The 23,432-nt window shown below is 35.6% G+C and overlaps 1 protein-coding gene across 2 annotated transcripts; it reads left to right on the top strand.

Annotated features, from left to right (window-relative positions):
• Positions 1-770: 770 nt before the first annotated feature.
• LOC140836846 (protein FORGETTER 1) lies at positions 771-22,308 on the top strand. 2 transcript variants are annotated; one of them, XM_073202695.1, is made up of 32 exons: positions 771-1,403; positions 4,309-4,374; positions 4,465-4,638; positions 4,713-4,843; positions 4,987-5,063; positions 5,664-5,842; positions 5,945-6,022; positions 8,531-8,663; positions 9,362-9,422; positions 9,501-9,582; positions 10,105-10,233; positions 10,336-10,479; positions 10,723-10,822; positions 10,918-11,046; positions 11,873-11,940; positions 12,049-12,221; positions 12,315-12,408; positions 12,493-12,590; positions 12,666-12,801; positions 12,916-13,022; positions 14,594-14,689; positions 14,782-14,869; positions 14,970-15,084; positions 15,439-15,550; positions 15,633-15,756; positions 15,825-15,902; positions 15,987-16,105; positions 19,613-19,666; positions 19,760-19,862; positions 20,704-20,832; positions 21,345-21,456; positions 21,861-22,308. In XM_073202695.1, exons 1-32 carry the CDS (start codon positions 954-956, stop codon positions 21,890-21,892), a joined length of 3,771 nt encoding a protein of 1,256 aa, XP_073058796.1. In that variant the 5' UTR covers positions 771-953; the 3' UTR covers positions 21,893-22,308. The 2 variants fall into 2 exon arrangements, 1 of the variants encoding a protein (XP_073058796.1); XR_012119182.1 differs by lacking the exons at positions 15,987-16,105; positions 21,861-22,308 and having other exon boundaries at positions 21,345-21,446.
• The last annotated feature ends 1,124 nt before the right edge of the window (positions 22,309-23,432 follow it).

The raw sequence follows: 23,432 nt of genomic DNA, 5'->3' as shown, positions 1-23,432 counted from the left end.
TATGATATATATGCAGCATATCAAACTATAAAAATAAATTAAAAGGTTTGATTTATTTTTTGTTTTTACACATTAAAGATGCTTTTATTTACTTATTATTTTGTAATAATCATCAATTATACTTTTTAACTTTTCAATCACATCCCACTTTATCATACAAAGAAATAGAAAAAAAAACTCTATTTCTTAATTCTACTATGATTTTGAAAAAGAAAAAACTCACAAAATCAGAAAATGTTAAATAAAACCAAACAGCACCAGTTCCAATAGCTAGCTTTCAATTTCATTCATATTTTGGGCACACATCCAAATAATAAATTGATCATCCAAAAAATAATCATTTATTTTTCGATCATGTTCACAAATTAGTTATTGTTTTTTCACACGTCCGAAAGATAATCGCACGACTTGTTCTTTTTAGAATATTCTTAGATTTCAATTAACAAAAAATCCTACACAAAGATTTGTTCTTATAATTATATATAACAAAAATTGATGTGAGATCGTATTATAAATAAAAAAATATTATTTTTTACATCAAAAATATTATTTTTTTACTTTAAATATGAAACAAGTTTTTTTCAAAAAAAATAAAATATATGAAACAAGTTAACTCGTATTATGGACAAAAAACCGCGAGACCTTCTCATGTGACAGCTCCGGTTCGATCCAATAAAAACCGGTTAAAATAAAAATAATAAAATGACGGGGTACGAGGAATCGGTTGAATCACGTTGTGGACGCATGCACATATATAGGATTCAGCGTCGACTTCGGGACGTGCCCACGCACAGACAGCGCCAAACACAAATCCCACACTTTTGTTCATTTTGCCGCTCTGTCCAACCCCCAATTTTTAACCTAATCAAACCTGATTTCACTTCAACATTCACCCAATTTTTCACTTTTTCTCATCTCCCCAACATAATTCGCGATCTTAATCGCATCACCGAATGGGGCAGCCATCGTTGCCGCCTCCGCCGATTACCCCTCCTTTGCCGCCGCTGCCTCTACCACCGCCGGCACAGATTGGGGCCGCGGCTCTCGGCGGGGGATGCCAGGTGCGTTGTGCGGGCTGCAAGATGGTGCTGACCGTGCTACCCGGGCTGACGGAGTTTGTGTGCCCTACTTGCCAGTTACCCCAGATGCTTCCTCCAGAGTTGATGCGTGCCAATCAGTCTCAAGCGCAGTCCCAGCAACAGAGGAATGCCACTGCTCAAGGAATTGATCCTTCCAAGATCCAGCTATCGTGCGCTAACTGCAAGGCATTACTCAATGTACCCCATGGATTGTCGCGTTTCAATTGCCCACAGTGCCTCATTAGCCTCGCTGTTGATCTCTCCAAGACAGGGCAACTATTGCCTTCTGCTCCCCCTCCACCTCCTCCTGAAGAATTCAATGAGGTTTTCTTTTTTTTTTTTTTTTTTTACTTTGATCAATTTCATTTATACCCCATATCATGCTTTTAGTCTTTAAAAAAGAAAGTGGATACAACAGAGATCAAGAGTAAATCATTGAAGAAGGTAAAATAACTTTCATTGGATAGCCAAACTGCCAAAGTTTGATACCTCTGTGTTAGAAAACTAGTTACTAAAAATGACTTGCGTTAATGTTAATCATAATTTCATTTTTTTAAACGAATGAAAACAAGCCTTGTATATGTGCAGCAAAGTGTGTTTAAAATGTGTGGTAGTTTAGAGACACATACCGAGATGTGGAATATTGGTAGTTTCTCATGGATTCTTATTTCTGTTCTGACACCACAATTACTTTTTATGCTAGGAACCTAATTATTGATTCTGGAGCTAGGAACTGTCAGAACATAATAAGATATTTATTACTTTCATGGATGGTTTGACCTTACATCGATAATGCACAATCAACCTAGAGCAAGTGAATTAATCAATTTCAGAGTTTAGCTCGATCAGTGATCTTAAATGGATAAGTTATATCTACTCAAAAGACTCGGGTGAGAATGTTTTCCACTACTAGTGATGGAACAAGTGTTAGACTATTATGTATCTACTACGTTGAAGGATTAAATGTGGATTATCTGCTACAGTATGTGGATATTGATAAGCATTTTATTCTTAGGAATTTTCTGTGCATGAATAATGCTTGTGTTCAAAGTAAAATTTTATTTATTTTCCTTTTTCTGTATTCGTCAATTGCTGGATTTGTAATATTTTTCCGTCATCATGCAATAAATTTCGAACACGTGAAGAGGAGCCAAACACTATCCCAATCCGACATATCTTAGATTGACAGGTTAATGTAAGGAGTAGAAGGAGTGGTAGAACATTGGAAATTTGAATAAAAGTGGTTAAGGAGGATATTTCAGATCTTGGTTTAAGAGATGACATGTGAGTAAATCGGTTAGTTTGGAGAACAAATATAAATGTAGCCGATCCCACAACTAGTGGGAATATGCTATGATGATGATGATGATGATGATTATACAGTAAATTTCGGAAAAGTAAGGATATGATCGTGGATAAAATTAGGAATAAATGCTTTTCTTGATTTATTATCTTCCAAATTTACTATGCTTGATTGGCTGAGAGAGTCCTGACTTCTGGTCTCCTCTTAGCTTGACTATCATTATTGATCGACATTAAAAATTATGTCTCCAGAAGAAAACTTTACTCCCTATTATTTATTGCCCTCATGTCTTTCAATGTGAGGAAGCTGCCTACCGACGATGAAACTTAAAATCTAGTCATAGTTCATACAGGTGGAGTGAGGAAATGTTTGGAATGCTAGAATCTAAATAATATTTACTTGATCTATAAGGAATGCTTTGTCTTGATTCCTTTTTTGTGCATTTGATTGAATACTATGTATCAACTTTGTATACCTATACTTGATCCATCATAAATATGATTTGTCTTCAACTGCTTTCATAATGCTTCCATTCGATGTAGAAAAATGAGAAATGGAAGAACTGAAGCCCTCGGCATGGAACCCAGGATTTGATTTAATCGGAAGGGATTCAAATAGGATACTCTAGTTTAACCGCTTGGTTGAATGGAGTTCTGAAAGAGAGTTTGGATTAAGCGATTTGTTCGTATTTTGAGTTATGAAATTCCATCAAAACAGAAATGATTTTGTGGGATTTGGATTTTTTTTGGAGTAATTAACGTATATTTGAACTATGATTTTCATGTTTCATGCTTAATTTTCACTTCAATTTTTATAAAGCATCACTTGTCTTAAGTTAATGTTAAATTATTTGATTTTTCCTCGTAAATTCATCTCTACTAATATATATATATAATTATTTGTTAAAAAACTAGGTTATGAGATGATATAAATGCCGTTATTATCATTTCTGATGGTAATAAAATTTGATAATAATTTAAAAGAAATGGTACTCTAGCAAACAAATTTTGATAATTAACTTTTAATTTGAAATTGTATTTATTCCTAAACATGACTTTCTAAATGGCATTTTTAGATTTTTCTAAATTCTAAAATATGATTTGGAATTAGAATAATCAATAATAGATTTTTCTTTCCATCTTAAATCGAAATTACATAATGCTTTCAGCCAAATATAGCCTAGAAGTTTAGTTTATGATGGAGATTTAAATGACAAACGTAAAATAATGAATTCATTATATATCTACAGTTTCTCTTTTCATGGAGCATGAAGAATTACAGCCAGTGGCACATGTGGTTGATTTATTTAAATTGTGGTTTATACTGCTAAATCACACATTTTGTCAAATTTTATTTCTGTACATACTTTTAAAAAAATATAATGGCCAAACTACTGCAGATATAGCATACGTAGTGTACTATTATGATGAGGCTTGATAAAAATATAAATATTTAAATTATATTAGCTATTTCTCATCAAAGTTCTCAAAATTGATATCTTCCTTTTATCCTGCTTTGGCTTGCATATTTTACACCTGCATACCATTTTCCCCTCTTCGGCTGTAACTAGGTAGGATATTATGACAAGGACCTTCACATTGTTTCATGTGGTAACAGATATACTGTATGTTCAATATTTCTCATGCCATGGATATGTTGAGTCATGCCCATGATGATCGTGGTATTTCCTTAGTACATATGAATGCTCATGTATTGGAAGGACAGAACTATGTACCCCCAGTCTTTTATTTAGGTCGTCGGATATTCCATATTTAAATTCAAGCCTCCTTGAACATTGTGGAACCTTGTTGGGAAAAGTTGGTCCATAATATTGATCTACTTTGAGGTTTCTGCTTTAGCATTTATTTAGCATTGAAATAATATCATAAGAATGTAGAATATTAATGATTTTTCCATCTCCTTCAGGTTGCCATTGAAGTAGAGCGTGAAGAAGATGAAGGTGGCTTGGCGGGAGAAACATTTATGGACTATGTATGCTATCATGAGCCATTTGTAATTTATGGATTTGAATATAGCTTCAGTTTCTTTTATCTTAGCCAAGTTTTTATCTGTTTTGTATAGCGACCTCCAAAATTGTCCATTGGTCCTCCCCACCCAGACCCAATTGTGGAGACATCTTCCTTGTCAGCAATACAGCCTCCTGAGCCCACTTATGATCTCAATATTAAGGATGATTTAGAACGTTCTAAGTCATTGTCATGCCTGCAGATTGAAACATTGGTCTATGCATCTCAGGTTGGTTGAAAGTTTCACATTATCTTCTGTGGTTTTCCGCCCCAATCCATTATATAATTGTTTTGGCATGACAGAGGCATCTTCAGCACCTACCAAATGGTGCCAGAGCTGGATTTTTTCTTGGAGATGGTGCTGGGGTGGGTAAAGGAAGAACAATTGCTGGTTTGATATGGGAGAATTGGCACCATGGGAGAAGAAAAGCATTGTAAGCGTTGGGAGTGAGAAGCACTCATCTTATCGCATTCATATTGCTAGATATCATTGAGTGAATAAAGTGATAGCATTAGCCCGAGGGTTGATTGTCCATATTTGTAAAAAAAATTCTTATTTTTTTACGATCTTGCTCAGGTGGATTTCTGTTGGTTCAGACTTGAAATTTGATGCTAGAAGAGATTTGGATGATGTTGGTGCAACTTGTATAGAAGGTAGATTATCCTTATAAATAATTAGTAACCAAAAATGTTGGGTTTTTTGTATACATTTTGATTTTTATGAAACTAAATCTGGCTCCAGGTAGCTTAAATTCTCTATTTATTTTGGTGATTCATTTTTCCATGTGGTTTGTTGCATGTCATGATACGTTTTCTGCGATATAAGATGATAGTAGCAAATTTTATCTTTCCTATTGTTTGGTATTAGTTGGTCATCTATCTCTGAAGGTGGCCAAACCTATCAGGATGACACATATCATGAATAGATCCCCTGTGTTTTAAATTATTGGGAGTATGGAAAAAGGAGAATTGTAGAATACAACAAAATGCAACTGCAGATGCAAGTGATCGGAAATTGCCATCCCTCTCTCTTTTATTTTTTGTCATGACTGACAAGTAGTCTATAGCATATCCTTGCCTAGCCTCCACCATCCTAACATTCATGTTTATGTCTGTTCCTGTTGATCCAGTATACCATCAATGAATCATCCCATCATTTAGACTGATACACTTACTTATACCTGAAGCACCTGAGATTTCTGTGTTCCGTTCCTAACTGTCAAGTTGGAAGTTCTGATTGGTTCTTGTTTGCAGTACATGCTTTGAACAAACTTCCATATTCTAAACTTGATTCAAAGTCTGTTGGCGTGAAGGAGGGAGTTGTTTTCTTGACGTATAGCAGCCTCATTGCATCTTCTGAGAAAGGTCGTTCTCGATTGCATCAGCTCGTACAATGGTGTGGACAATTTGATGGACTAGTTGTATTTGATGAGGTAGCTTATATTGAGTATAATACACATTGGAGTTCAGAAAGCTACTAACATGGTGGGAGGAAATTGGACATAATACATGTTATATTTAATTGCTTATCTTAGTGTCACAAAGCGAAAAATCTTGTCCCTGAAGCTGGAGGACAGCCAACAAAGACAGGTGAAGCCGTTCTTGATATTCAGGTTTCACTTCTTTTCTTGCATGCTCTGAAGTGTTTAAGAATCACTTTTAAGACTTTATATTGTACTCGTCATCTTTAATTTGTCTCTATTCTAGTAAGTTCGGCCCACAGCTGTATTTGGATCTTGTCTCTCCTTACTCCTAAATCCCTACCCATTGATTTCTCTTTAACTTCAGTTCATGGTGCCTCTGTAGCATTTCTTTGTGAAGTAGGTGAATCGGCATTACCCATTGTGCATTAACATACTTGATTTTTATTAGCTTCTATATGCTCCTGTAATATGTAAGATCCCCAAGGTATCTTATTGAATTCACCTAGCATAGAAAGAAGAAATGCCAATCAATAGAGGATGTGCTTGTGTATTTCCGAATATTATACAGCATTGTTAATGTTAGTTATTTTTGTTTATGTGACTGTTTTCAGGCTTTGTGCCTAGTTGCAATCTACTGTCAGCCCTTTGGTGAAGCTCGTGCCTAAAATGCTTGAAAGTCTCTCTTAGATGTAGGGATGATAAATCCAAGATAAAATGCAATGTAACAGTACTTCATTTTAGATTTTAGACATATGGATATTTGTTTATTGTTGTGTTCTAGTTTATAATATGTGATAGTTTTTCTCAAGTATCTACATCTCAGTTCCTCACATTGATAAATCCCGTCTTCCCTTGCGCCTAGGATCTAGGCTGGCAGTAGTCCTTACTTTCTCTTGCATCCTGAATTACTAAGTCTAGAGTCTTAATGAAGTGGAAAGCAATTTTCACACTGGACCATTCTCTGTACCTTGAATCTGATAATTAAATTTATTTTGTTAAGATTTTTGGGTCTTGGCCCTTGGGAATTATCATAGTCTCAGCAACAAGTATCAGAAATCATCAGGAGTTTCTGTGAAGTTATTCTTCTCATCCAACACCCTCTGCTACTTGTCCTACCAGTGCTATTAATATGAAGATGAAAGTGATGTAGCAGGCAGGCCTTGTTTTGCTACCCGATCACCACATCTTCACTTGCAAATCCCAGACACCTGATTTCCCAAATCATCACTGGTCCTACTGAGTTAATGTTCTATGTGTAAACTCTAACCTTAACAATCAATCTAGACGAAGAAAACAGCAAAAGAAACTGGTACTTTAATCAAACTGAACGAACAGAGATATTGCACAGAGCTGTTGAAGTTTGTGTTACATTCAGTTTAATTAGCGTGTTGCTTTATGATTCACTCACACGGTGCAAGAAACTCATGGACCCAATTTAAAGCGAACCGAACAAATGAGGAAGTTGCTTAAGTTTTGTCGATATATGTCCAGTTTAGTGCTCCCCTTTTGTTTACTTCTTCTAAGAAATATTATTCTTGCCTTGAGAGATTCTGTTAAGGTGAACTTGTACTCATTATGGAGACTATGGTTATTTATAGTTTACTTTTCTGAATAATATTTCATGATAAATGTCTTTCAAAGCTGTATAAATTTTTATAATAAATTGAACATCTTATATTATGGGAACACATACGAAGAATAAAAAATTGATAATCCGGTAAGACATGACATTTTCATGATCCTGGGACATGCCGGAAGCTAATTCAGTGAAATTTGTATGTTTGTAATTTTTAGAATATTAAATGCAATTTTTATTTTTCTGTTGCGGAAAGGTTTGGAGATCTAATTTGAAAATGATTTTATGCGATAAAAAAAATCATATTTAGAGTTTTGTATATTTGTATATTGAGAATAAAATTTATTTGTATATTGAGAGGGCAATTTTACTTTACTAGTAGAATCATGGATAATTTGGTTTGCTAAGCATTATAATATTATATTTGATCTGATGTATGTGTGTGGATAATGATTGGGGGTGTGATATTTTTATATTTTAGAGTATAGTTGTTTAGAGTATCATATAATGATAGAGTATTTTGGGAAGTGAAGAAAAACTAAGTTAATGTGATAATTATTTTGGGAAGATTGATAAAAATGTAAGTAACTGTTAAAAAAATTGATGAAAATATTGTTTTGGAAAGAATGCATTTCATGCCTTGTATATTTGCAGCGAAAGCGTGCATCATAATTGACTAATCAGCTATTTTACCATGATATGGGAAATACATCTTTTCTAGACGTTAAGTTGAAAATTTCCTGTATGCTTGGTTTTTGTGCTACTATTGGTGTTCTCTTTCCTTTTTGATTCGTGCTTTAGATTTTTATGGAAAGTATCTCGAGTATACTTGGTTCTCTTCTCTTTGCTAAGCCATCTCAGCTAGATTAGAGGACCAAGTAAGGGTTTGTATCACATGTATTGCATTCTATCTTTATGTTTTAGTTCTTGCTACTTTTGTTTGTTGGCGTTTCTCTGATGTCGTGTCAGTTGTCCTTGGCTTTAGTCTGACTTTAATCATTCACATATAATCCCTTTTTTCTCCTTTTCACCTGCAGTTTCTATCATTGAGTTGCAATAGTACTGTCATATAATTATTGATAACGAATATTTTGTGTTTCTTTTGAATTCCTATGTTCTAGGCCAGACTCCCTCAAGCTCGCGTCATTTATTGCTCTGCAACTGGTGCTTCTGAACCTCGCAATTTGGGCTATATGGTTCGCCTTGGTCTTTGGGGAGCTGGGACATCTTTTGTTGACTTTCGTCACTTTTTAGGTTTGATCTTATATACAATGCAACAAGAATGTGCTTAGTGTCGGTTATGTACTATTTTGGTGGAATAATTTGCATAGCAATCACATAGTTTCTTCCTGAAACACAAAGAATGGTCTTCTCAGTTCTCGGAGACAGCATTTGCATGTCTTAGGCTCACCTACTGTTATGTATCAATATCCACTTATTTTTGTCGTTCCCAAACTTTCTGTTTGGAATCAAATTTCCCAAGCACTTTTCTGAGATTTCCAGTGTTTTCATCTTTTTACATTGAATTTTATTGGGAAGAAACCTCACATTTCCAGTAGGCGAGGACATGGCACTGTTTTCTCATCTTCTTACCATCTTCTCAACCTCATCAGAAGAGAATAAAATGTATATCTGATTTAGCATGACAATGATCTCAAGAGCACATTCGTGATTATTCATTTGGATACATTTGATCAAATTGGTGGTCTGTATCATTCCATGTGGATCAACTCGTGCTTTTGTTGTGGCAAAAAATATTACTTGTTTCATCCACTCAAAGAAACAGTTCTTGGTATTCAGACATATATTATGTGCCCGACAAGTTTGATATTTGCCGTCGCACAAATATTTATTTTAAATGTATTATAATTTTCTTTTGCCCGCATCTTTGCATCAGGATATTTCACTGATTGGTGTGAAATTAAAGCGACAGTTTAATTAATGATTTACAGGTGCGATAGAGAAGGGGGGTGTTGGAGCTTTAGAACTTGTTGCCATGGATATGAAAGCAAGGTGTTGCCTTAACACATTTATAGGGGAAAAATGTGTGTATTGAGAGATCGTAAATTGACCAATACTCTTGACTTTTAGGGGGATGTATGTTTGTCGAACGCTCAGCTACAAAGGCGTGGAGTTCGAAGTTGTTGAAGTGCCGTTGGAAGCCAAAATGACGGTACCAGGCATTATCTGTCATCCTGCTTGGAAATGAAGATTCGGATTTAAGATGCATCATCTTTATTCATGTTGCTGCTAATTGTAGATTGAGTAGTTCAATAGCATGAGTGCATGATATTGTTCATGCTTACCGTTTTATGATAATATCTTGCAACTCTAGAATCCAACTAATTTCAAGTTTGTTGCTAATGCTGGATATTCTGTTCAGAGCCCTTGTTAATCTTGGAGATTTTTAAACTCATTTCAATTTATATTGAACATGGGGCAACCAAATCAAATGGGTTAAAAATGCTTCAATTCTTTTCAGGAACATGTTATTTCTCTCTGTTGTTTCTAGATTTCATTAACAGTATCATCTATTAATGCTATTTGCAAACCTAATAAATCTTTAGCTTCCTGATGATGTTCACCTGTTTTTTTAAATTTGTGAGTAATTGTTGCTGTTTTCCTTTCGAATATTTTATGTTTTTTATTAGAGCTCTTGTTTTGCCACCTCATGCTTACAAACTGCTGTTTTCAGGAAATGTATGAGAGATCTGCAGAATTTTGGGCTGAGTTGAGAGTGGAATTGCTCTCAGCTAGTGCAGTTCTTGTCACTGAGCGGCCTAATTCTAGTCAGTTGTGGAGATTATACTGGGCTAGTCACCAGGTTAATGCATTAAAAATAGTAGCATACAACTTTTTGAACTTTTCCTTACTTCAGAGCCAGCTCATTTCCTTTCATCTTTGTTTCTTTTATGCACTTTGGCAGCGCTTCTTTAGACACATGTGCATGGCAGCTAAGGTGCCTGCTGTGGTAAGTCTTTCTAAACAAGGTTTGCTGGACGATAAATGTGTGGTCATAGGCCTACAAAGCACTGGAGAAGCACGCACAGAAGAAGCTATAACAAAATATGTGAGTCCTGTTTTCTGCTATTTTCGTTTTAGTGTGTTGTGCAAGTAAATCTTGTGTAGCATGCATCTTAAATTTTTGTGTTTATAATTGTTGCCAATGTTAGGAAAATATTGTAAATTTTTTTTGGCACAACTGTAGTTTTTTATTTTATTTTATTTATTTTTGTACCCAGATTATTAATTTTAGGTTCACGATTAACTCTCCAACTAGCTTCTTGATTTTTTTTTGTTTTTAACGAGATAGGGTCTTGAACTTGATGATTTCATATCTGGACCTCGCGAGTTGCTGTTGAAATTTGTTGAGGAAAATTATCCGCTGCCAGAGAAACCTGAACCTCTCCCTGGTATATGCTCACACACACATTATATATCTTACACCTTTAATTTGTTTTGCTCCTCTTGAATGTGCTAAAGTAATTATTTTTATATTTGACACTAGAGGAAAGTGTAATAGAGCTCCAAAGAAAGAGACACTCGGCAACGCCAGGTGTTTCATTTACGGGGAGAGCGAGGAAAGCTGCCAAGTGGGATGACGAAAGTGAAGAAGAAAGCGAGTGGCAATCGGAAAGTAATCTAAGATTTCCTTGACTGAATATCTCCTTTCATAAGCTTGGGACCAGCATTTAAGTTACCTTCTTTAATGTGTTTGACAAATTCACATTTTTTACGACTTGGAACGTAGTTGCTGCATCAACTAATGCCTCATGCTCACTATATTTGTTTGGCTTAATGGTCAAAATACTTATATTCCATAATGTAACATTTTGTTTTCTTGGGTAGCGCCTTCCATTGATGTGTAGGTTCTATTTTGGTTGTTAATGGAAGCTTGTTAAGACGTGAGTATATAATTACATAGAAAGATTTAAGAGTGGAGGGACACCACACTAGCAGCTTGATATAGGAGTAAAGGGAGAAAATAATGCTGGAGGAGGAGAATAGAGGGAAAGAAGTAGAGGACTAGAGAAAATAAATGTAGGAAGAAAATCTCAATAGTAATATCAATCAAACAAGTCAATTATAAGCTTATCATACTGATTTTTTTTTTTGAAAAAAGAAGCTAGGTAAATTAACGTAAATTGAAGATGATCCCAGAACCATATCAGATCAATCTGAATCAATTTTCAAATTTATTCCTTATATTTGCACCTAAAATAGGCCTGTAACCCACACAACTTCTGTTCCACTTGAAATAGTCTTCAAATTTTTCATGCATCCCATATGGTTAACCTAAAAATTGTGTTTTCAGTGGATTACCATCCATAAACACCAACTCCATTGTTTCCATCGCTGTGTTCAGACTTGCAGACAGCATTCATCATCTCCTTAATCTTTAATTGTGCTAGACCTATGATTCAATGTCTCATTTCATGTTTAATGCTTTCTGTCAAATGCAGCTGACACTGAACCTGAAATTGAATCCGATGATGAGTTTCAGATCTGCGACATTTGCTCCACGGAAGAGGTATTTTCGTTTTTTACTTGTTCTTGAATTATGAGAAGATTTCCTATTTCTTTCCGTATGTTTTTTTAACATATTGTTTACTTATATTGTCCATGCCACGTGTTATAGGGAAGGAAGAAATTGCTTCAATGTACCTCCTGCAGCCAGCTTGTTCACCCAGCATGTGCAATTCCTCCAATTGAAGAAGTGATACTTAGTGATTGGTATTGTCACTCGTGCAAGGAAAAAACCGAGGAATATCTACGTGCAAGACATGCCTATCATGAAGAAGTGATGAAAAGGTGTGACTTTTGCCAATAGTGTTCTTGTTTTCATCTTATAAATTTGGATTGTGTTTTTGTTTGGCTGATTTATTGATTTTGAAATATAATTAGATATGAAGGAGCCATGGAGCGTAAATTGAAAATACTGGAAATAATACGCTCATTGGATCTTCCTAACAATCCCTTGGATGACATTATTGATCAGGTAGAATAGTGTATTGGAAAATGGCCATTCTAGATAATCATGGTCCAAACATCTTCTCTTTAATTGACCTTGTTGTATTCGCAGCTTGGAGGACCTGATAATGTTGCAGAAATAACGGGGAGGCGGGGTATGCTTGTCAGGGCTTCTGGAGGGAAAGGTGTGACCTATCAGGCACGAAACACGTAAGCATTTACTTGCATGTAATGATTGTTTTCAATTATCTTTCTTTACTCTGGTTCACCATACCCTATCTTTAGGAAGGATGTGACAATGGAAATGGTCAATATGAATGAAAAGCAGTTGTTCATGGATGGTAAAAAATTTATAGCTATAATTTCCGAGGCTGGCTCTGCTGGTGTTTCTTTACAAGCAGATAGAAGAGCAGTCAATCAGGTGATCATATTATTATTTTTATTCCATTGCATAAGTTTCTTCTGAGTCATGACCAGTTCAATTCGTTTTATAGTATTTGTGCATTTGAGTTCGATTGTTTTCTTCTCACATCAGAAAAGGAGAGTTCACTTAACTCTAGAACTACCATGGAGCGCAGATCGAGCTATCCAACAGTTTGGAAGAACTCACAGGTCAAATCAAGCTTCAGCGCCCGAGTATAGGTGGGTTTCTGCATAGTCCTCGATTTAAACTAATGCCATTTGTTGCTTCAGGTAACCGTTTTGTGCTTTGTGATGTTCAACAAAACTGAAAATGTGACTTTCAGCTAATCTTCTTTTTGTATCTATTACGGCAATACGGTATTGTAGAATGTGCCAGTGAATTCTTCAAAATTTGCTGTGGAAGATTTGAACATTCTCAACCACAGCACTCTGCATTTCTGCTTAGGTTGAAGTTATTGGTAGAAAACTTTTCTCCGCTACAAGAACCTCTCCTAACATGCTTAACAGTTATAAAGAAATTGTGGACATTCTGATTTTAAGTTTTAATTTCAACCAACATATGTGATCCAGTTCTGTATTTCTGATACAACATGCATACTAACCTTGGACTAGGTTCGATCGGTTATATCATTGAGAGAAAGTAAATTATTGGAACATAACATGTTAGCTTTACTCTAAATTTGTTCCCTATTGGAGGAGAGAACATAATATTTTGGGAGTAAAAATGTGTAAATCCTATTATTTCAGAATGAATAATCACAATCAATTATCACCTAATATAAAGACAACCCTGAACTATATAAAGCATAATATACAATCCCATAAATTAGGGGTTTCCTAATCAATAATAACAATATCCTTAATCATAGAGATGCACAGTCAAATCTGATTTTATTCCTTATCTTTGACACTCCCCCTCAAGCTAGTGAGTAGATATTTGTCATTCCAGCTTGGAAACAATCTCTTGAAATGGTGGGCCATTCAATTCCTTGGTGAATAACGTGTGACCGATTTATCACCTTGATTGGTTAGACCTGTCTGAACTTTAATTTCATAAACTGGGCAGCATCTCCCTTCTTAGAATATGTTTGTCTCACACTTTCCCATATCTCCTTCGTTGTGCTTAAGAACATGCAAGTATCGCTAATATCTGGCATCATGGAATTCCATAGCCATGCCACGAGGAGAGTCTTCTTCGTCCCAAGCTGCAAACTTAGGGTTGTCCTTGTTGAGTGCAGGACCAGTGAGATGACTAAATTTGCCTTTCCCCTTCAATGTGGTTTAGACTAACTGTGACCATTTCAGATAGTCTTTCCCATTTAAGATATGTGGAAAATGAAGCTGCTGCAATTTACCCACAGCAGGTTGCACTGTCTCATTGGAGGAAAAGACATAATATTTTGGGAGTAAAAATTTATAAAATCCCAATATTTCAGAATGAATTATTACAATCATTTATCGCGTGATATATAGACAAACATATTCTATATAAAGCAGAATATACAATCCCATAAATTATTGGATTCGTAATCAATAATAACTATATCTTTAATTATAGAGATACACGATCAAATCTGATTTTATTCCTTACCTTCAGGCATACCCTTTTGAATCTAAGGTTGTGAATACTTAGACTTCTTGGCTTGTTATTTAACTACATCTTAAATCTTATGATGTAAATAGTCAGGTACAGTTTTTGATATTTTTAACCAGCAAAGTACAGTATGGGTTGCCATTATATAATCTACAATCTAACTTGATGACCAGTGATTTAATGTTATGCTTTGCAGGTTGCTTTTCACAAATCTTGGAGGCGAACGCCGGTTTGCATCCATTGTTGCCAAGAGACTCGAATCTCTTGGAGCATTGACGCAGGGAGACCGCAGGTAATCATTGTCTTACAATAGTGTAATGACTGAGTTTATTATCATTGGTCTATCACCATGATCATCCACATTGAGGCTCGAGTGCATTGCAGGGCTGGGCCATCTCTTAGTACATATAATTATGATAGTGCCTATGGGAAGAGAGCCTTAGTGATGTTGTACAGAGGACTCATGGAACAGGTGCTTAACATGTCTGTTTGAATGTTTTCATACCATATCCAACATGTTGCACCCGTTAAATATTTTTATTTTTTAACACTCTTATTTTTCCAATGATTAGGAACGCTTACCTGTTGTTCCCCCAGGGTGTACATCTCCTGATACAATGCAAGAGTTCATTCTGAAGGGAAAAGCTGCTCTTGTGTCTGTAGGGATAATTAGAGACTCTGTTGTTGGTAATAACTTAGCAATATAGTTATCCGCTTCTCTTCATCTGTCTAGTTTTGCCACTCTTATTTTTTCTTTTTTCTCTTCCATGTGAATGGTGCCCAAAGTAGTTACGTGATATAATTTTGTAATATTTGTTTTTATAGTGGCTTTTTACATGCGTTTTTTTTTGTTGCTCAAATAAAATGCTGTTTGCATTATAGGTGGAATTTTATGCCTGGCACTATCCTTAATTACCGAGTTTAACCATCCACCTCCTTCTGTTCTTTACTGTAATGGGAAAAGTACAAGGAAAAAACTTCTGAAACTCAAAAAATGGCATAGGCCTTTGTTAAATTTTTCTACTTTATTATGCTTTTCAGGTAACGGGAAGGACTCCGGAAAAATTTCTGGGCGTATAGTTGATTCAGACATGCACGATGTTGGTCGTTTCCTCAACAGACTTTTGGGCCTCCCACCCGATATTCAGAATAGGTCCGCAGTTTTATAGTCAGGTTGTGATGCTTTTGCTTCTCCTACGTACATGAAATGACAGTTGATATTGATGCTGCTGCAGGCTGTTTGAGTTATTTGTTAGTATCCTTGATCTCATCATTCAAAATGCACGTGTTGAAGGGCATCTAGACTCTGGAATTGTTGACATGAAAGCCAACACCATTGAATTGCAGGGAACTCCTAAGGTAATTGAATTTCCTTTTCACTCTTGTGAGTTAGAACTATAATGTTTACTAACAGCTGCATTGGACAGACTGTTCATGTTGACAATATGTCTGGGGCATCCACCATGCTGTTTACTTTCACTTTGGACAGAGGAATGACATGGGAGGTATTTTTCTTTTGCAAACATGAGTTACTGGCTTTCATTTATCACGACTCTGTTTTCTAATATTATGTTAATCATTATGTGTAGTCTGCTTCCACATTGCTTGTGGAGAAACAGAAGGATGTATCTTGCTCAAGTAACTATGGATTCTATGAATCAAGGAGAGAATGGATGGGAAAGTCGCATTTCATATTAGCATTTGAAAAGTATGGCTATTAGATCTTATTATAATATTCAGTAAATCGTTACATACATCTAAAAGTACAAGAACAAGAACAAGAACAAGAACAAGAACATTGTTATGGCTGTTCTGGAGTCAGTATTTTCATGCTTTTTAATATGAGAAATGCTTTATAAATAAAATTCATTAGGCAATGATCCTATTCCTGGCCATACACGACGCTCTCACTTGATGTATCTGGTAGGCCTATAGCTGGGATAGTGGTAGCTGGGAGAAAGAACAGCTGACTTTGTTAGCTCTTCTTTCTTGTGTGATTATTATCATGGTTTCTATATCGACTCTCCTTCCCTTCAATCGTGTTGTCGTCATTTGTACATTTATCACCCATCCTAGTCCAGGCTAATCCCATGCCTTGAGTCATTTAATTGATTTTTTCTAGTCCTTGAAAATTTACAGTGAGGATTATTTTGTTTGTCAAATATTCATTCCATAGTCCATACTGCAGTAGCCTGAGGATGGTGCCCTTTTGGCATCTGTCATATAGTTTTAGCGAAAAGAGCATTGACATTTCTGATATGGCAAAGCTTATGGAAAAATTGATGAGGGACTTTTTGTGGGATGGACCCGACGGGGAGATGCACTCCCATGTTGTCAGTTGGGAACAAGTGTGCAAGCCGAAAGAGAGAGGAGGTCTTGGTTTGGGGGAACATTTGGATGAGAAATTTGGCGCTTTTAGGCAAATGGTGGTGGAGATGCGCGGTGGAAAAGAAACCTTTGTGGAAAAAAGTTTTGGCAAACATCTACGGGACTCAAGATATGGAAGCGACGTAAAGTTGGTGAAGAACTCGACTTTTAGAAGCTCATGGAAGTTTATTTCTCGTTCTTACTCGACTTGTCACCAGTTGATTGGCACGATGCTTAAGGGGGGGAATTTCCTACGTTTTTGGGAGGATAGGTGGGTGGGTGTGGTGTCCTTTAGAGAGTTGTTTCCTAATCTCTTCCGTCTTGCACTGTCGAGTAACAGGCCAATCAACCACTTCTATTCTATTTTCGATTCTCAGGGAGTATCTAACTTTCAGTGGGATGTGAGGTTCAGAAGAGGGTTAAACAACTTAGAGTTGGGAGAGTTCAGTGACCTTTTAGGTGTCTTAGACTCAGTTAGGTTGTGCGTGGGATTAGGGGATGTTCAGGTTTGGTTAGGTGATCTTTCTGGTGTTTTTTCTGTGTCATCTCTTTGTAACTCTTTCTTCTCAGACAACTCAATTAATGTTTTCACATACTATTCTAACATCTGGCAAGTACCTATACCACTAAAGATGAAGGTGTTTTCTTGGATTGTGGCTTTGGGTAAATTGTAGACTTGTGATGCGGTGCAGAAACGAATGCCTAGCATTATATTATCACCATAGTGGTGTACTCTATGCAAGGAAGCTGACGAAGACCAAGATCATATTTTATTGCATTGTTCATTTGCGACTAGAATCTGGAACAAAGTTATGCCTCACTTGGGATTCGAGTGGATTTTCCCAAGAGGATCGAGAGACTTGTTCATAATGAAGCCGGACTTCCTAAAAGGGAAGGGACTGCATACATTTTGGTACATAGTCGTACATTGCATCTTTTGGTCTATCTGGTTGGAGCGAAACTGTAGAATCTTCAGGGAGAGAGAAGAGTCGTGGGAAGATTTATGGGAGAAAATCAGATTCAGAGTGGCAACATGGACAATCAATATACCACAATTTCAGCATCTGACAATCTCGGACCTTGTTAGAGATTGGAGTTTTATCTATTGCTAGTTAACTTATGATAAAATGCTATAGGGTTACTACTGTGGAAGCATGAATTCTATGTAATGTGGACCGCTCATCCACTAAAGTTGTAACAACTTTTTATAATATATTAAATCATAGTTTCTGACATAGTTGTCAAAGGCGAGCGCCTCTCGCCTTAAGGCGAGAGGCACCACCAGGCGTGGGCGTTGCGCCTGGGGCCGTCCCAGGCGCAACGATTCACAAAGGCTCGCCCAGGCGCGTGCCTGGGCTCGCCTTGGAAAGGCTCTCGGGCGCGCCTTAGGTGCGCCTGAGTTGCTTTTTTTAAAAAACAAATTCAGTAACAGAGAAGTTGCATTTTGAAAATGCAACTTCTCTATTTTTTTTAATAGTAACTTAAAATATAAAAGCCCAAACCAACCTCAAACGTAACGGCCCAGGATGATTAAAGAATTTTAATTGTATTACTTATCGTTATGAACTTATTAATTATTTGTTGTTTTGTGTGACATTGTGACTTAATTATTTCATATTTTAATATATTATTCTAAGATAAATATATTTTTTAAAAAATAAAAAATGTGCGCCTTGCTTCGGTAAGGCGCGCGCCTCGTCTTGCGCCTTTCGCCTCAGGCTCCAGAGCCCTTGTGCGCCTCGGTGCGCCTTGCGCCCTTGACAACTATGGTTTCTGATAAAAAAAATTGTCATAATTACAAATTATTTCTTCACTTTTACCAAAAAATGCACTTGCCTGTGTTCCGCTTAGGGATGTAATTGATCCAAACCAAGCCGAACAGTATCAAGCTTGAGCTTGGTTTGTTTAAGATTAATTCAAGCTCCAAGCTCGAGCTCGAGCTTGATTCGAGTTTTTATCATCTGGCTTGAGTTTGGCTCGTTTATGATTGATAGAGCTCGAGCTCAAGCTCGAGCTTTTATCATCAGGCTAGAATTCGACTTGTCTTGAAATTACTAAGCTGGTGAAAAGCTCGAGTTCGACTCGTTAAAAGCTCGTTTATCATGTTAATCAAGCCGGGCTCGAGCTTGATTTATTAATAGCTCGTTTATCATATATTAACAAGCCTGACTTGAAGTCGGCTCGTTTTCGAACTCGTAAAACATACAATTGAGCTCGAATTTGAGATTGATTCGAGCTTGTTAAAATTAAATATATCTATGAACTAATTTTATATTAGACATATAAGTTTTTTATTAGTATTAATATTTTTATTTGTCAACTCAACAAATGAGTCAAGCTCGAGCTTACGAGTCCACCTAAACGAGCCGAGTTCGAGCTCGCGAGCCTATTAACGAACATGTTTGCGAGCTCACGAGCCGAATACGCTTAGGCTTGAGCTTGGTTTGATTAAGTTGTCGAGCTCAAAATCGAGCTTGAGCTTGGTTTGATACTGATTAACAAACGAACTCAAACAAGCTTTTTATCGAGCCGAGCTCCGAATAGCTCGCGAACGGTTTGGTTTGTTTATATCCCTTCCGATGTCCCTAACTGACGAGCAATCCAACCCTAGCCATATGTTGACTTATATCGCAATAGAGGTTCCCCCATTGAATGATATATGTTGCTTGTCTTATCATGGAGCAGAAACATGCTTCTACATTTTTCTTTCAGAATTCATCATAGTGACTTCTGTCGGTTGTTTTAGTTTAATATTCTGCTTGATGTGTAAAATGCAATCTGCTATGTGTTTATAGTAACATAGTAAATGTGCTGGGTTGATATTTGTGAATTCTCGGTCTTTATTCAGTGTTGCTTCTGGGATGTACAAAATATACCGTCCAACAGTTGGCGAGTCCATCAGGTAACTATGTTTTGGATAATATATTATCACTCTTCTTCCTTAGTTTCTGTGTCTGTGCAGTCTTCTGGATGTCCTCTCTTTTTCATCTTCCAGGGAGATGCCTTTAGCAGAACTTAAAGACAAGTACAGAAAAATTTCAGCTCTGGAGAGGGCTCAAAAAGGTTGGGAGGATGAATATGAAGTTTCATCTAAGCTGGTATGCATTTTATTAGTTAAAATATGATGACATAATGCTGGTTCTGTATACTCTCTGAATTTTGTCATATCATTATGTTTCCGTTCATAATGTCAATCAAATGTGTGAATGTTGAAAAGTTAAAAACTTCCGACACAATGTAATTTTGACCAGAGAAGGCTTCTCGTTTCATAGATAGCAAACACAACGATGACTTCAAATTTCTAAAAGAAAAAAATTATTAAAGTTATGGTCCAAATTTGCATTTTACTTCTCATAAACAATCATTGCCAGTGAGCATTAAGGATTTAGGCCGTGGCTGTGAAGGTTGTGCAACATTGCAACAGTTACGTACTGTTAGTGGAATGGGACCACTCATGGGGTAAATCTGAAATGTGCATGCTACTGCTATCTTATAGTGTCTTGTCATAATTATTGACTCCTCCTTGAAATTGAAGCAAATGAGATGCTAGAACCCGGGACCAGTTTTAAGCCCTATATGTTGTCATATTAATTCTTTTTTGTTGATGTATGATTTCTCGGAGATATTAAAGAGATAAAAATATATGTTCTGGTGGTTATACACACAGGATAATTTCATGTATGAATTACATCTTGGTCTTCCATGACTTGATTTAAATGCATACACAAATACTGAGCTGGCATAATAATAAATAACCCCTCTTGCGTGCATTCAGATTCATGTTATTTCTTGTATTCCATACCTCTCAATTTATATATCGCAAAGATACTTTAGATAAAAACCAAACCGGTCTTGTTTATGTATTTTTCGCAGGAGTTACATTTTGTTGTACTATACCAATCTAGTTGTGGCATAGCTTATTTATGGTTTCAATTTCAGTGCATGCATGGTACCAATTGTAAGCTGGGAAATTTCTGCACTGTTGGCAGAAGAGTACAGGAGGTGAATATTTTAGGGGGACTCATTCTTCCTGTTTGGGGAACTGTTGAAAAGGCACTTTCCAAGCAGGTAATTAAGATGTCTGGTTTAGTTCCTTTCTTTATTTGTTTGTAGGTGAATATGGATTGGCAGCAACTGGTGATATAATTGAAGATCTGACAGTGGATTAGATTGTGTATCACTTTAATTTAGTAGACTGAATGGATTATATTCTTATATCTTCAAAGCTGTTGAAGTGCGCACTCTCCTATTAGGATTTTTATGTGCCATCTTTTAAGTAAACCACTGGTGCATCTAGGTTACTCAACTAAGCCAAGAAAGTTGCTTGATTTGCAAAATAATTCCCTTGGACTTGCAGTGTTACAGATTCCAGAGTTCTTTGTACTTATATGGGATTTTTGCTTGATTTGAGCATAAAACTGACTTTTTTCCTTAACCTTATGTAAACCTTTTCCCAAGCGAACCTTCAGTTACAGAGTTGGAGATATTTGGTTGTTCTCATAGTGTCTGCTTCTATTTGGCCACTGATATTTTGCTATATTTTTCTTGATAAATTTAAAAAGATGCATGTTTCTTTTCAGGCTCGCCAAAGCCACAAGCGAATCCGAGTTGTGCGTATAGAGACCACCTCGGAAGGTCAACGGATTGTTGGTTTGCTTATCCCGAATGCAGCAGTTGGATCTGTTCTTCAAGGTTTTCTTACTCTCTTCTAGTTTAATCACATAATTTTATTTATATGGTGGGGTATTTATTATTCTGATTTTTATACCAACACTTGTCATATGGAGCCATGGAGGACACTCTTCTACATTCACACCTTGCCTTTTGTTCCTCATTTTCTTTTTCTTTTTCTTGTTTTGCTGGAGGGGGATGGAACACTATGATAAGTTTGTACTGGGGCCAGGGTTTTCCTACTTGCTCAAGATTTTCATTGCCGAGCTACTTCACATGATATCCATTCACCGTAAATGAACATCTCTGTTTAGGTTATATGTCCTCTAGTTCAGAGATTGTGGCAATTTTTTTTCCTTGCGTAATGAAATGATAGAGTAGGTATCGATACATGGGCCATAATTATAATCCCGATGTTTGTGCAGATCTTTCCTGGGTTCAGGACATTGACGAGTGAGAAACACGTCACTTATATTGCCATTTTTTAACGAGCTCTCTTGATCAATCTTTTTTTGTTCTATGCCACACATTTTGCTTGCACCGGTGAAGCCAGCAGCTACTGGGTTGCTTTGGTGAAAGATGTCATTTTTTCCTTCATGGCCAGTGATTTCTAGCTACAATTTTTATGCTTGATTATTTAGGCCACACTTACTGGCCCTTTTTTTGTAAATCACATGGCATTATTGTACTCGAAATATAGGGAGGTTGTGATAGTCACAATCCCACATCTTTTTTCTGCTACATAAAATGCAAAATAGGATGTGGCAGGAAATAGTAGTGTTCTTTAGTTACATTGACACGAGAATTAGGATGGAATGATATAATCATTATGCTTTCAATATTCTGTGCTGAAAATGAATTTCTATTTAGTTAGATCCTCCTGCTGTTTGCTTTATATTTCATTCATATAAAAATAAGTGAATGTTAACTTTTCAAAACAACGATGATGATAATAATAAGGGGATGTTATTGCTCTCTAAATTATAAATAATATTTTTACTATTTGTTTATATACTTGTCAAGTTACTTCTACATAAATTTTCTATACGAATTTGAACTGATTTCCAAAGCCTACAATAAAGTTCTTTTACATGTTAACTATTATAATAATTCTATTTTAAAATTAAATAATAATCATATCCTTTGTAATAATTTGAAACTTGGTTTTGTTATTTGATTAGTGTATTTTCATATTCATCTCATTTTCAATGGAGAGTACATATTTGATTCAACACAAAAATTTAATGAAACAGTCTTACATGTCGATTTTGTGAGATAGATATTTGCTATGGTTCATGAAAGATTATTTTTTTATGTCATAAATATTATTTTTTATTTCAAACATAGATTGATTGGTTTGTTTTATTATAGAAATATTTTTTGTAATAAAATTAAACTAGTTAGTCAGATCATTCAATAAATATTAATAAATACTTCTGCAAGCATATTTCTTGTTAATTCGAAACATTTCAACTGTATCGATAAATTAAATATTGTTACAAATAAAATTTAACAGTGATTGAACATGCAAATTATTTGTTTTGTAAACTATTTTATTTTTCACAATATAATAAAATGTTAGCATAGCTTTTATAATAGTTTTTTATGTTATTATTTATATGATGATGCAAAAATTTAAAAGTATAAATAAAGATTAATTTTAAGAAATTTAAAAATCTTGAGATGTGGTAGAGAGATGATAATTATATGTGAAAAAAAATTATTAAAAAATATTTTATTATTTTTTAATTAAATAAAAATATAGAACCTTTGTATTTGAGAAAGATATTTTTTATACTTAAAAAATTAGACCATGACATCAATATTAATTCCTCTAGGTTCCTCGAGTTATATATATAATATATATATATATATATATATATATATATATATATATATATATATATGTGTGTGTGTGTGTGTGTGTGTGTGTGTGTGTGTGTGTGTCATTACTGTACCAACCCCTTTGAACAATTTGATTTAGACGTTATGTTGTC

This window comes from Primulina eburnea, chromosome 7, assembly GCF_022965805.1.
Source record: "Primulina eburnea isolate SZY01 chromosome 7, ASM2296580v1, whole genome shotgun sequence".
Lineage (NCBI taxonomy): Eukaryota > Viridiplantae > Streptophyta > Magnoliopsida > Lamiales > Gesneriaceae > Primulina > Primulina eburnea.
The sequence above is the reverse complement of the archived record's forward strand: the minus strand, read 5'-3'. Positions and strand labels throughout refer to the sequence as shown.